A 15,701-nucleotide genomic window follows, 5' to 3' on the forward strand; every position below is an offset into this window, starting at 1 on the left:
AAAGCCGCGGTAGGCGTTCGCCACGAAAAGAGTGAGCAAGACAGCAATATCTCACTCACACGTTTCATGCCTTGTTTATAACGACTAGTCTTAACGCCCAGTTAATAAAACGTCGAAACATTACAAATAATTCACATATAAAAAACAAAATTAAAATTAAAACTAAATGTATTCTGTCGAGAACACTGAGAATATTCCCGGGAGCGTTCTCGGTTCCCGAGAATATTCTCACTGGGAATATTGCCGGGAACGAGAACTTTCTCAGCGGCACATCTCTAAGCTCAACCCACTGAATGAAATATAAATCGGAATTCACACGAACAGATTCTTATTGCGTCTCCGCTATCGAATAGGCTTGAGATTACGACGGCTTTACAGTTGCATCGTGACTTGCAATCCTTATCAAGATTCGATTGGAAAAGTTCGCCATTTTCTATTCATTGAAAAGGTAAATCTTTGAAAAGTGGCGCTGCTGTCAGGTTGAATTGGAAAGACCAGAAATTCAGAATTCAGACTTTAACAGAACTTAGACTTATTTGAAGCATAAAGAGTATTAAAGTCTGTACAACACACTAGAAATTAAGTTGTAACTTTTTCTGACATGCTTTGTCTCTACTCTTCGATAACTGATGGCATGACTGTGTTCGTTGCAGACGTGTAAAGTACCGTTTGACGTATGTATGATGCGTGGGCGCACCCGCAGATTTGCTCTAAATGGGTCAGGGTGATGATTTGATGACCTGACAGACAACGCTGGCACCGAATACAGAAGACGTCGCGTATCTCAAGTTTAATCACGCGATACAGTATTATTAGATTTAGACGAGATTGATGAAGTATCAAGTGTCAACCATAAAACAGTTCATCGCAATACGAAAATATTATAGTTACTTATTTAATCTGCCGGAGAAAGTATCAAGAACTCGTTTGTCCGTAAGCGCGTTAGAAAAGCAAATAAACTTGTTTGAAGAAAGCTAATATCTAAAAGAATCTTGGACGTAACTCACTCAATGATCATGACCAATAATGAGATATCAGTTATCCTGTGTTACGTAATAAGTCTGTAATTGGAAGGATAATTATAATTCCTACAAGACGTGTGATAATTAAGGTAGTTTTTATTTGAAATACCCATTACGAGAACAAAGTGTTATCCTCTTTCCCCTGTTTCATACTAAGAAATGGGCTTTTGTTGTTAAATAAGTATTCTCTATCTAATTAAGATAATTTATTATTGTGTATATTTCCTATCATTCCAGAATGTTTCGAAATATAGTGATACCTGCCCAAACAGGAAACCGTTACCTGCATACTCAAACTAAATCACAAGCATAACGCGTGACGTCTTTTTTCGGTCGTCGATTTGACAAACGCAAAAGAAACGGGAAGCAATTTGTGAAGTTTCGGAAGCAACAGTGTGCGTAACCTCGCCCGTGCCCCGGCTTAGCGGGCTACCGAAAACGTTATCCAAAATTTCGGATTTTCCATCCTTCTCACGCTAAGCGAGATGCCAGCATGAGCGACAATGACGTAAACTTAGAGATTAGCCCTGCTGGGGTCCTTCGAGACGGACCAGCGCTGGGCGCTCGTCATTGCGCAGAATCCTTGGCCCGTCCTTGACACGACTTGCAACTCTTTGTCCTTGTGTTCACGTGCAATATTTGTGTTCGCTTTTTCCGCTCCAGTAATTGTCTAAAAATTTTAAGCTTTTCTTCACTGAACCTTTGGTTGCTGTGGTTCTATTTGTATTTATGCTTGTTTTGTGAATTGTCAGACCTTAAGTGCCCATTATTTTATGAAATAAAATGAACAACAACAACAGCAACAAACTACCAATATTTGTCATTAAGTTTCGATCTAAGTTTGAGCCTTTTATTCGTTGTTTCATAATACGGGCCATCGTCTACTTTTTAATTGCAGGGTCTGAATTTAACTAATGATTCCGTCAAGTTTTGTTAAAAGTTTGTCTCGAAGTAGTTTCGCTTGAGGTGGCGCGCTCTATGGGCTCATTTCCGTTGTCTTTGTCCGTCCCAGCGTGACCCTAATCAGGACTAAATCGCTTCTAGTGACTCTATCACTGGCCCGCGACTCGGCCATTGCTATAATTTGATTAGCCTGTAGGCAGGCGGTGGAAACATTTCGAAAACATAGCACAGAATAAATATCTAGTCCAGTTTTTAATTTGAATCAATATTACAAATTACTATTTCTAATGAAAACTAAACTGCTCAACATCAGGTTTGGATCCTTTAGCCTTGTTAGCCTTTGGAATTCGTTGTGTAAATCGGCCGGAGGCGCAAAAATACGAGTACCTATAATATTACTACAAACGTTCTCCATTGTGTTCACATTCATAAGTTTCCTTTGTTTATTTTTGAACAACTAAAATACAAAGTAATTCAGTAATTAATTTGCCCACGCAGTAATAAAATTACTTATTAAAACCCATGTTGCGTAAATGTTTCTCATCACGCCCTCGTGTTCTTCCACTTATTAAGCTTTGCAAAGCTTCCTTTCAATATTTAATGTGGGAAGCTTCGAAAGCCGAGATCCTAGTTAAACATTAACAAACAGTCCTTTAAATGAGATCCCCTAACCGTTTACGCGTGCTGATGAATTTTTAATTGTGTTTAAATACTAAAGCACGATTAAGAATGACAAAGGATGTAATTGCTTACGAGTGGATGCTACGAATATCGAATACCGAAAAAGGTTTTTGTTTTCTGTTACAAGTTTCAGATGAAAGAGGTAGAAAGGTTTTGTGATAAAAATGTAACGAAAACAAAGGAAACGTCTGCGCAAAGCCAACCCTATGCCAAACTCAGGTGTTACTTGACCTAAAAAGATTCGAGCTCTCGTAACTCATTTCGTTTTCATTGCGAAGTAAGTAGTTACCAACATAATAATAGCGAACGAACGGGAAACTTTCGGCCGGGAACTGCGGAATTGCTTCGTGAAAGTTAAATTTATCATAGTCATAAATTCTGCCTATTTCAACAGCGATGCTAATTTTCAAATGAGGGTGTGACGGCTCAGCGTAAGAGGCGTCTAAATTGTTTATACATTTAATAATTCCTCACGATGTTGTAGCCCAATTAATTCTGATGTGTCATTTTAAACAAGTAGGTAAACTAAGTTATGTACTGCTTTTATTATTAGTCATGACGATGTCATTAACAAATCTGGATTAATAAATTGTAGCACTGCTATTTTCGTGCACAATCAAATATTATTTTTGAAATTACATACATAGGTATTTACATATTTGTATGACCAGTTCAGATTTATTTTTACGGCCTGTTGCGTCAATGTCGTCTCTACTCTTTAATTTAGTTACAATTTTGGTCATTTAACCTCAAGTTTCTCTAACACTAAGTCCACGTCATCATTGACCTGAATGTGCTAATGAAAACACTAAGTGGAGATTGCAGCGATTCACTCGAAGCGAGAATATCACATTACGCTCGCAACAATAGAGCGAACTTACAGACAAGTTGCATACAATCCAATGTGTTTATCGCGTGACAAGCAATTTGCACACAATGGCGACGCATAAGCTCGCACGTGCTCTCGATCCCGACATTCTAATTGTTTCGTGAAAAACATTCCTCTAACTTAGTTCTTGTCACCTTTTTTAACCTCCTCTGACAATTCCAAAGCCCGTGCTCTAGCTGTTTACCGACTAACCTAACTAATGACTAACCGAATAGATTTAATTCAAATATCGCTTTCGGCTTACAGATTTAATGAGCCTAATTGTGAAATAAAGCCGTCTTCTTGCTACTTACAGGTCTAATGAAGTTTTGATAGGCCGGTTTAACTACAGCTAGCAGTATGTAGAGTAGTTTATAATGGCGAATCCGAATTAAAAACATCTCAAGAGAAGCTTATTGATGTTTCAACCTTAAAAAACTTACTAATTACAGTTGTAAAATGTAGGAAAAAGCTGCGTGATTGCAAACGACAAAGAAATGTAAACATACCTTTTTTACAGCTTGACTGGTGTATTGTGTCGATTATGTAGTTGAAGTGGGATAAAAGAAGCAGTATAATGGCGAGTACGTAATTAGGTCTATTAATTCCCGTAGTGCGGTAATTAAAAGCGTATTCAGCGTCTGGTTACAATGTCCAGGAAGGGTCCCATTATGTACTTCAACCCTTTTGTCTCGTTCCCTTCCACTCCCTCGTCACGTGCGTTTTAACCCCATGTATTTCAAAATAGGCATTTTGGCTCGCTTTTAAAGTTTACGTAAGCCAAAATGAACTGCCATGTATACTTTTCAATCATTAATAATTTCATTTCATCGCTTTAAATTACATTGTACTGCATCATGTCTTAAAATAGACTTGGTAAAGTTTTACCAGACTGTCGATATCGTATCGGATATTGTGCCGGTAATTTTATCGTCTTCCTTGAACCGGCAAACATCTGGTTACCGGGTGGCCTACTCTTACCCATTCTTGATATAGCACGCTGTTTCCAGGCCACGGTCGTCATATAAGCCTCTTTTGCCAGTAATGCATATCGTGAGTACAATATGTACAACGGTTGCTCAATTGGCATCGCTATTCAGTACACAGCGCTTGGCGCCTATTCGGGCGGTGCATTTGCAACTGTTGAGTTGACTGTTAGAACGATGCTGGCTGATTAGGCAACAACGCTAAGCGCAGCCAAACGCGCCGTCAGGTTAGGAATGCACATTTTGCAACCTAATACGACGCTTTTAAGAATTTAGCACACCGTATTGTTTCCGAAACTGTATTCATGTTACATGTAACTCGTAGACAGATACGATACTTAGAAGCGCTCCGTGTGTAAACAGGTTGATCAAGAAATTTGAGCTTACACTCGGCTTTCATATTTCTATGGCTGCTCACCGTTAATGAACCGTGACGCTTGCCTGATGTTTTACAGTCAATTAACTTTCCTTTATTTTGCATTCGCCCACTTTGCGCTAACGTAAAGCATTTTGTTCACAGATGCAAAACATAAACAACATTGTGATGTTCCCGGTTGACAGCGTGTTAAAAGGTGATCTCAGAGGAGTTAAGGGTGACTTGAAGAGACCCTTCGATAAAGCATCCAAAGACTACGAGTCCAAGTACCTGAAGATTGAGAAAGAGAAGAAGTCCCAAGCGAAGGAGGCGGGCTTGATCCGAAGTGAAGTGACGCCTGCGGAGATAGCAGATGAGATGGAAAAGGAACGAAGACTGTTTCAGCTTCAAATGTGTGAGGTATGTTCATTGAATATTAATTCAGATCATCTGCTCATTAGATTTGAATACGAGATCAATAATCCAAAAGCTTTTGCCACTTCTGCTTTACTACTAACAATAACTAATTCTTAAAATAAATAAAGCAGAAAGTATTTACTCGTACGTAGAGTTTAAACTAAACTTCTCAAAGCGATTCTCATTAAATGCCGTAAATAAACTCCTTTACCGTTTGAGTAGGTGTTTATTTTGGGTTATAGTATAAACATAACCCGCCATACACGTTCCGAATAAGAATTTAATTTTATTAAACTTCAGAAAACATATTTCGATATGAAAGAAACCTGTTTAAGAATATTCAATAAAGCTTGCTGTTATTGAAAACTGACGTAAAAATTCCACTCACATCGGTTAACATAAATGAAGTTTAATATAAATTCTTTTTGCCATACTGGTTTGCCGAAGGAAAATTCTGTTTAAAATTTTCTGTGCCATGTGAAGGATTTTGGCCGAGAGCCGAGTGCCAAAGCCAAAAGGTTGGTTATTAATTGCGAATGGGCAATTAGTGGCTGTGCCCAACTTAGGCAGACCAGGGACCTGTTGGCATACGTAATTATTCAGACCTGGGGGCTTATGCAAATCCCACCTTTAGAGGTCTGTCCGCTCTTAATAACCCAAAATGTAAACTAGATGAAGTTGTAGTAACCCTGTAAGTTGTAAACAACCCTAAGTAAAGATAGTTATTGAAATAATCCTCGGTCTAGTTTGTGGATAAAAGGAAGTCTAGTAAATGTAGGCCTTTGTGGGATACATAGTTGATTGTATAGAATGTTTTTCTCCAATTTTCACATCACGAAAACCACCGTCTAGATCGAAAATGTAGGTATTTATCGAACACGTACCTAATTTAATACGCACGCAAGCACTTTCTATGGGCGTTCCTCCAATGTGATTGGTTAAGATGAGTGTACGAGTATGAGGCTTCCTTAATTGACTCCCGGGTGAGTGATTTAGTTAGTCCGGTACTTGATACCAATTATGTTTACTGAAGTACAATTAGAAAGTCTTGCTCCTAATATAACTTGCTTCATCTCGTTCGTAGGTTTATTTATAGGGCTGGGATATGTTTACTTTATTTTCTTATATCGCTATTGAATGGGTTCTCTTGAGGTTGCCGCGCTAATTACTCGTTGACCCGTCTGCCTATTCATCAGTCGGTTTTGTAGCTGAGAGCCCTTCGTTTCTAGTTTCAATATTGTATGGGACAAATTAATATAGTATTGTGCAACGTTTAGTGACTTAAGACACTTAACTAGTATAGTTGAAATTTTTGTCTCGAGGTTAGTTAGGCCTTCGTGAGTATTTTAACATAATTCCACGAAAGATTACAGAAATATTATTTCGTTAATTAGCTACCAAGACCTAAATGAAACGATCAAAACAAAAATTCTGTAATCTTTTAATTTACAATTCACGGGAATATGAGACTACTTTACCAACATAAACTTAATTAAATAAACTGAGTTTTCCACAAATTCTACGTATTCTCACAATATTGATTGTTTGCAATATGATCCGATTACTTAATGCGCAGGCCCGCAGTACATCTCGTACCTACCTTAATTGAAAATTCAAGGTAATTAGTATAGAATGAACAATGCAGTGTGTGACGATAAAAAATGTCAGCTAAACGAACATTTGTGATAATTATTGTGTAAAGAAATAACTATAGTGACGGCGCGCGTGTGACCCGTGTGAACGCCAAAACAATGCGCTTGTATAGCATTTCAACCTGAAGGTGTTGAGACTTTCTTCTGAGGATTTTAAACTTTGTTATTTTGATATAAGGTTCGTTTTCACTTGATAAATTATGCCATTTTGTGGTAGCTTGATATGCTGGCGACGTTCTAACAGTTAACACGTTTACTGCTACTTTGGATTATCATAACAATATTATTGTTAGCGNCAATTATGATTATCTTTATTGTGTAAAAACACGTAATAAGATCGCACGATAAGCCGTAACAATCTATTCGTTCCGGTGTAATAGTAGGCAGTTTGTAGTAATTAATAAAAAATATTACGTCTCATTAAAAAGAAAAAAAAAAGAAAAAAAAATTAGTGCATTATTTTTATAAATATCTCAACACGCAGCCTGTAATGCTGTTGCTATTTTTAAAGCAATATTGTACGCTGTAATAAAGCTCGAGTATTGCTTTAATACTTAACCTGAATACTTTCGAAGCGATACGCTATATTTAGATTTACGTGCTCTATCATAATGTCATCGCTTCCCATCAAAACTTGATGTCCCTGATGTAAAAGAAAGTTAAGACCCATACCGCAATGTCAATGGTTCCTAGCTCATAGTCATAACCATGACAATATGGCTTATGGGTACATTATGATGCCATAGGGTTTTGTGATTCGGAAAGATTAATGAAATTGGATTAAATGGTGTTGTTTGAATGAGTCAACCTTACAACGAATCTCACTATCATCATCATTTCAGCCACAGGAAGTCCACTGCTGAACATAGGCCTCCCCCAATGACTTCCACATCGCACGGTTGTAGTGGCCTGCATCCAGCGCCTTCCTGCTACCTTTATCAGGTTGTCGGTCCACCTTGTGGGTGGTGGCGTCGCTGCGTTTTCCGGTACGTGGCCTCCACTCCAGAACCTTGCTGCAACGAATTTAATAGGGTTTAAAGGTTAGCTAGGTTTCTATAAAGCTATCCAAAGTTCAATTCTCTTTAGGAGATGTTCCCGTGTAAATGTTTAAAGAAGCTATTGGGTTTAAAGAATTAGAATGTAGAGTTTAGAAAAATTGCATCGAGTGTCTAGATAAATGATCATCGTTGTATTTAAATTTAATATATCTTTATCACTTCACAACATAAAACAACAGATTTAATACAAAGTAGCTTTCCATTCAACTAACCTCACCAGCATGCAAATGTATTTTATCTCGTTCAAATTACCAATAATTTGTCATCAACGAGTTCCACATTACGGACAGGAATGCAATTAACACGGAGTAACAATATGTCTGCTCATGACAGGGATATGTGGTCTGTACAGCTGTTTACTGACAAATGCCATTATTGTGGTCACTGCAACGTCGGTACAACAGTGAATTTGTCATTATGTTCGCCCGTCCCACACGCTGTAATGTTTAAAGTAAACTTGTAGGTAATCTTTACTTTGAGGCATGACGTTTAAAACCACAAACGAACACACCCCTTTGAAAACAATGGCGCTTCCTGCCACAGGAAAATTTAACATAAATTATGACTACACAAATAAGTCGGTAAATCTCGAAACTGTCTGTTTGAATTATAACGCGATGCAGACAACATAAAAGAGAAGTCAAAGTAGTAATGCAAAAGTTCAAATCTTGGCAATGACCAGCAGTGACACTGGCAACAGTTAGGTCCAGACGGCGGCACACCAAGCTTAACACTGCCATCTTCTTAATGTAGTGGAAATAGGAGCGAATTTAGCTACAAAAATGTACAGTCTGATATGACGGCGACTGTACTTTATAATATGTATTTTGACAATCAAAATGTGTGTCAAGTGCCAGCTTCGTGACGCGTCTATTGTAACCGCATAATGTTAATGCTGTATGGCAGCTGTGCCAAATGCCGCCTGCTATCTGTCTGCACACAGCGCATACAATCTGAATTCTGTTTCAACAGATAAGGAAGTTAGGTAAATCATAGTGCAAATGGTTTATTATATTTGCCAAGGGAACTAGTTTTTCTATGTTATTGATTCCTTTACAACAACTAGCTTATTTTTCCGACTCGACATCACGGCATTGGCAAAGGTGGACGTAATTACATTAACGCAATTAGTTTATTCAGGTCTCGAGGGTAAAGTATGAGTTACTTATTTAGAAGTGGTGTAACTTGTTACGTTTTTAATCATTTAGATCGAAGGGTAGAAGTATGGTATTCATACTTTTTCTATGCATAAGAACAGCATTATTATGTGTATGGCATGTGATGATTACGGTAGTTCCTTGACAGACGGTGCACCTAGGTGCTTTCATCGTCAATCGCCAAATAATCGCTTCATGTCTATAAAAACCATACTGAACTTTTTTGTAGCTAATAACACCGACAGAAGATCGTTTGTCGCACGCTCTCCGCAGTCTCCGCCTACTTAGTTTTTCTACTTCAAACTCTGCCGACGTATATTATTTCTAAAACAAAAAATGCTATCGCTTACAACTTACCATTAGCTTGCAAACGTGTCCTTTTTCTCCCATGCGACGTTTAAGTGCTTTGTACTGGTGCCAAGTGTCGGCATATTGCGCCCTAGCCACGCTAGTGATGTGAACTAGTCAGTTTATTTTGGAATTTCCTTTCTGGTTATTATAATCTTTGGTCGTGATTATTATATCATATCATTCAGTGGAATGTGGCTAAAACAGGAAAACAACAGATTTAAATGTTATGCACATATCAAACGAATGCAAAATAGAGTTAGTATTAAATTACATTTTAATTAGAATGTTGGTCAGGAGCTCTGTTGTAGTTTTTGAGCTCTGTAGAGTTTGGTCAGTGCAGTCTACCGCCTACAAAAACTTTTTACAGACGTGTATCACTGAAAACTAATAATCAATAACTCTGCTACCAACTTTGACGTTTGTTTTAAATGGTCAGCAGAGTTAGTCATTATTGGAAAATGAGGTGGGATCCTCAGAAAGGATCTACAGCTTGGTCTCCAATGAAACCCAACCAGTAAAACGTCAGTAATATCACTTAATTACTCGAGTCCTAATAGTACTTGATCAGAACAGCACTAGTTCTACCAACCAGCCGTACTCAGCCGTAGAGTGCACTGCCAAATAGCGGGGAGTTCACGGTCGCGTTGCACAACCCCGCCGGATTGATGATGCGGTTAAAGGGCTCTATTTAAAACGCCTTGTTGTGCGCAGGCGCATTCGATTGTACATTTTTGTTGCAAAATCGTACATTAACACAGCAACCTAAGATACCATGGATCATTGGATGTGCTTTTTTGTCAAGTTAACTTGCAGATTTTTTATTACTTCCAACATAATGTTAGCCTCTTAAAACTAAATTCGGATAATATTTCTGCTGGTCGTTTAGTCTTCTACATACCTATTGGCAGAAAGAGATTAATTTTCATTGCGGTGAAGCTATTTAGCACAAAGCAAATGACCAGTCCGTTCGTTTAAATAATAGGCATGTTTATTTTGTAAATAGGTCGCTGACCTGGCTTCAATTTTAAAATACGAGAGCATATTGCCATGCTGTGCTCATGCAGATCGTATAGAAACAAAACAAATGAAAGCGTATTATAAAGAGCCCTACACGCATTACGTTCTGCAAACTGGATGCGGTGAGGTCATTGTTTCATCGGATGAGCTTGTTTTGTTTGTCCACAGGCTGATTGTTGTCCTGCAACTTGAGAGCGCACCGCTTATTCCATTTCACAACTTGGACGTGGGCCGCAGTGTATAATACTGAACATAGAATGTGAAAGTTACACATTGTTTAGACAGTTTACATAGATGAGATAATATCCCCTTTGAAGACCATCCTTATTAAGCCTACGATGGTGGAGTAGTTCTTATAACATAAAGCCCTTTTCTTCCGAATCTGCCACTCTACGCGAATTTTGCTTTTAGGTTTTCGGCGTGCCTCTGGCATAGGCCTCCTCCAGCTCTCTTCATTGAGCTCTATCCTACGCTACTTTTTTCCAGTATGTTACCAACCAAGTCCCAACACTAACACTTCATAGGTAGAGCAAATGATTATTTTCTGAGGAACAATTTTGATTCTTCTATTCTCCCCCGTGGAATCGCCCATAACGATATTGAATCTGCGTTATGGAATCATTTTGTTATTATCTAGAGATGATAAACGATAAGCTATCTTCTTCGCAGAATTTTATGATTATTGAATGGCACATTAAGTTTTGATACTACCGGTTTATATTCCGTATTCTCTTTGATCACAATTTATGCGACCAAAACATTGCATTTAGATGGTAATATTAAAGGTTAAATAGTATTGAAATTAACATTTTAAAGTTCAGGTTATAATTTAGGTTGACGCAGACAAAAACATTCCACCCTGAACTACCTCAAGTTCTCAACACGTATTAGCAACTTCGTGCAAATATTCCAACGATGCGGTTACGTACCGTGAACCATGTGATGATGGCGTTAAATAGAAACAAAAGAACTCGTATGACTAGTGTGGTTTTAGCTCGTGCCACGTCAGAACCACTTTACCTATGGACAAGATCTTTCAGTCTTATGGAATTTTGAGGAACAAACATCTGCAGCCTATGACAAATTAAATTAACACAGGCCGTTAAATCGTTGCCGTTAGATATTCGGGCCAGTAATTTGAAATTGTAGGAAACTACTGACACTTTCTACGATTTCTAATGGTCAAATTGCTACATCGACGAACCGACGGATATTGGCATCCTGTATTAAACGTATGCTCTAAAAATCAAATTACATAATTAATGTTTCAACTTTTCTACTATGATTTATTACTTTCAGAAAACAAATGAAGTAGGTAAACAAAATGCACTTACACAATTATTATTACGCGTCGCTTAGCATTAACCCTTATTACACCTACTTTGATGTTGGCTTAGCAAAATTATAGCTACGACAGAGGTTATCTATCTTAAATCCCTTCAGATTTGCATAAACTTTACAATTAAAATTCAGATGTCCCCTCCCATAACGAAGTACCTACCTAAAACAAACCCTTACCCCTTGACAAAGCTTTTAGAGTTTTCCATTTCAATTGTAAACAAGTCCGTGCATAAATTAATCTGGATAATAAAAAAACAAAAGACAACACTGAGTGAGGTCGGTGCGGTACCGACGCGCGTCAGGTCACCGACCGGCCTTGCGCTGCGCAGGGCTCCGCTGACCCTCGCGGGTTATTCCACGCGGCCAAGAGTCCCGATGGACAATCACTAAGAGGTATCATTTAGAAGGGAACAGAACTTTTCCGAATAATTCATAGTTATATTAGGTTTTAATTCGTCTTTTGTCTTTATTTCGCGCCACATTTGGTGGCCAGGTACCTGCAAAATTCGTCAATATCATCATAGATTGAGTCTTGAGTGGCGGCGCAGCGGCGGTGTCTCTTCTGACCCTCGTATTTTATTTCATGTCGAAGTTTCTCGCTAGAGGAGCAAATCTTACCCATACTATAGTACTTAGGTGTACTGATTCAATATCAGGCTTGGCAAATTAACTCTGTCTCAGATAGCCACAATGCAAACAAGATTACCAAGAACACCACCATACGCGCTACAGCCCACGCGTGTGCTTGCCTTGTTAGCGCTACGGATATAATAAATTTAGGTACGACACGCACAACAAGGGCAAGGTATAGGGGTCGCAATACCGAATCATTTCAGCAAAACCGGTATTTTCGGTATTGGCTCTAGACCAATACCGATAATCCGGTATTTTCGATATTTCCGGGATTAAGCTAAAGTATATAAGCAAATTTAGTATAATAAAGTTAGTTTGCGGAGGAATAGTAAGTAGGTACCTAACCTAAATTAATTTATCTTCTAAATAAAACAAAATTCAGTCCAAATCCAATTGAGTTATAAAGACGTAATCAAAATATTATTAAATCTAGATTAAATTTTTGGTTGAACCTTGTAATGAGATCGTAGAAACAGTAAAGTATCTAAACTTTTATCACTCTTGACTTACTTGACTTAAGGTCCTATGTCCCCTAGATGGGGCAGAGGTCGTCCACAACAGTCCTCCATCGCGTTCGGTCTTGAGCTTCACTTTTGATCTCGCTCCAAGTCTTGCCGATTTTCTTCGCCTCGACTGCCACAGTGCGCCGCCAAGTTTGCTTGGGGCGACCACGTTTGCGTTTTCCTTGGGGGTTCCAATCCAGAGCCTGCTTGGGGATGTGATCGGGATCTCTTCGGAGAGTGTGGCCAATCCAGTTCCACTTGCGGCGCTTGATCTGCTGGTTGATCGGAATTTCGTGGCAGCGTTCCAACAGCTCGACGTTGGAGATTTTCTCAGGCCAGTATATGCCGAGAATTTGGCGAAGGCAGCGGTTGACGAAGACCTGCAGCTAGTGCGAGATGACCTTGGTGACCTTGCACGTTTCACACCCATAGAGCAGATCGGATTTAACGTAGGACCCGAAAATGTTGATCTTGACCCTTCGGGTCAGTTTCCGTGACTGCCATACGGGGCGAAGTTGTGCGAAGGTAGCTCTAGCNAAATTGAGATACATACTAACTTCTATTTGTTCCCTATTGTTATAAAAAATAAGGATAAAATAATATAAACATATAAAACAAACGTAAACAGTAGGCAATAAGCCAAGAAAGTTGTGCAAGGTCGCGCACCACGCCACGCCTCATTATTATTGCACAACTTCGCAAGACAAATCGGGATCCACAACGTGCTCGTGCGTCATCAAGCGTAATTTTAACTCGCGGAAGGGCACCATTTAATATTTGAGCTTTTCCACAGTACCGGCCGAACGGCGCTCGCGTATGTTTTGGCGCGTTCCATTAGCCACGGGCCCTGATGAAGTAATAAGCGGGTGCCCACGCGCTGTTTTCGGCGTCGCCCTGTCTGATTATTCGCTCTCTATGCTGGCTCCAATCCATGTTTGTGCGCGGACAAGCGATGTACTGGTCACTGGACTCACGGGCATTGTATTGTTTTAGTACCTGATAAAGTTCAACGAGATAAAGACGAAGAAGGGGATCGAGCTGCTTCAGCACTTAGTGGAATACTACCATGCGCAGACTAACTACTTTCAAGACGGGCTGAAGACGATCGAACATTTCGGCGTCTATGTAGCTGATCTGAGCGTGCAGCTGCAGAAGATCCGACAGCAGCAAGACGACGAAAGGAGGAGGTTATTGGAGCTGCGGAACATGTTGAGGGCAGCCGCACCACAAGATAGAGAGGTAATATATTTGAATCTTAAAAGCATTAATTAGTGAACTGGCAGTCCAGAGAAATTCGTCCTCCTGGGAATTTTTAAGTCATTTCATAACTCTTTAAAACATTAGGAATATAAATTAAATGTGAACGTGAACTTTACTTTATTCTATTGTTCTGAAAAATCTAATACATGATACAACGTTTGGCACTGCACCGATGTTCAGTACCTACACGTGTTTACTTTCTTCATTATGCTGACTAACTGATCGACATGAACAGCTGTCAGCTTGTATTCTGCCAACATGATAGTTATACTCTAAACGCCAATTTCCAGGTATCATCATCAATAGGCGGCTACTCGCTCCACCAGTTGCAAGGGGACAAACAGCATGGGGTCACCAGGAGCGGCTATCTCCTCAAAAAGTCCGAAGGGAAAGTGCGGCGGGTCTGGCAGAAACGGCGGTGCCGCGTCACTGCCGAAGGGTTCCTGGACATATTCCATGCTGACGAGAACAAACCCCCGGCCAGGGTCAACTTGCTCACATGTCAGATTAAAGTCGCTGCTGATGACAAGAGGGCCTTCGATCTAGTCTCATGTGAGTAAAGAATATACTAGTGGGTCTAGGATGCGCGCCGCGATAAACGGTTACCACGCCATTTTATCGATTTTTCCCATACATTTTGACGTCGATAAAGTATATCACGGCACGCATCCTAGCCCGGCAGGTGCTATTTTTTTCATTCTGTATTTATTGGTGTTGGTTTGTCCAGTTGAATATCTTCAAAATCTTTTGTATCTAACGCAAGATTGTTTATTTCTACTATTCTCATTGAGTAAACATTTTTTGTTTCTTTTTACATTTCATTGGAATACAATGATTTGATTGTTTATAATGCAAATTCTTTCGTTCAACAGCCATATGAATTTGATCATACGATTAACAGAAACACATCTGCTAAACAAATAATGATGACCATCTGGCAAGCCTATATTTTATCGCTTTAGTAGTTTGGAGATGGCGCTATGTGAATGTCGTTTTATTTTACACAACACAAAGCAAGAAAAGAAAGAAAATACACAATTTAGGCTATTTATTTACTCGTTTATGTTTTTCCAGACAACCGTACCTACCACTTTCAAGCTGAAGATGAAAACGAGCAGAGAGCGTGGACATCAGTCCTCATCAATTGCAAGGAGGGAGCCCTAATGAGGGCTTTCCACCAGCAAGCTGGCGAGAGCAACGATACGGGTCACTCGCTCCTGGATCTCCAGAGGTCCATCATTAGAGCCGTCAGGTCTATGCCCGGGAATCAAGTCTGTGCTGACTGCGGTTCTAGCAACGGTAAGTGAGAGACATTGTCATATTAAAATGCACATAAACACTAGCTAAAAGACAGCGTATTATTATTATGGTGTACCAGCGCAAGGACAATATGATATGGTATTAGATAATCGTTTTAAAATAAACGAGGATCAAGTTCTCCTGTAATAAGGAATGTGTACGACCATCAATCAACTAAATGAAGTTGATGATGTTGAT

General features: G+C 39.3%; 1 protein-coding gene across 4 annotated transcripts in view; it reads left to right on the forward strand.

The window, feature by feature from the left end:
- The window catches only part of Asap (ArfGAP domain of ASAP), a 58,003-nt gene that overhangs the window by 19,583 nt on the left and 22,719 nt on the right, over positions 1–15,701 (forward strand). For 2 of the 4 annotated variants that reach the window (XM_028323780.1, XM_028323784.1), the window contains exons 4-7: positions 4,981–5,235; positions 13,938–14,183; positions 14,495–14,756; positions 15,279–15,503. In XM_028323780.1, the coding sequence (XP_028179581.1) occupies positions 4,981–5,235; positions 13,938–14,183; positions 14,495–14,756; positions 15,279–15,503 (988 nt within the window). The remainder of the gene's footprint in view (positions 1–4,980; positions 5,236–13,937; positions 14,184–14,494; positions 14,757–15,278; positions 15,504–15,701) is intronic. The other 2 variants (XM_028323783.1, XM_028323782.1) reach the window with 1 other exon arrangement.

This window comes from Ostrinia furnacalis, unplaced genomic scaffold (genome assembly GCF_004193835.3).
Source record: "Ostrinia furnacalis isolate ACB-3 unplaced genomic scaffold, ASM419383v2 OfSCF0694, whole genome shotgun sequence".
NCBI classification, from domain to species: domain Eukaryota; kingdom Metazoa; phylum Arthropoda; class Insecta; order Lepidoptera; family Crambidae; genus Ostrinia; species Ostrinia furnacalis.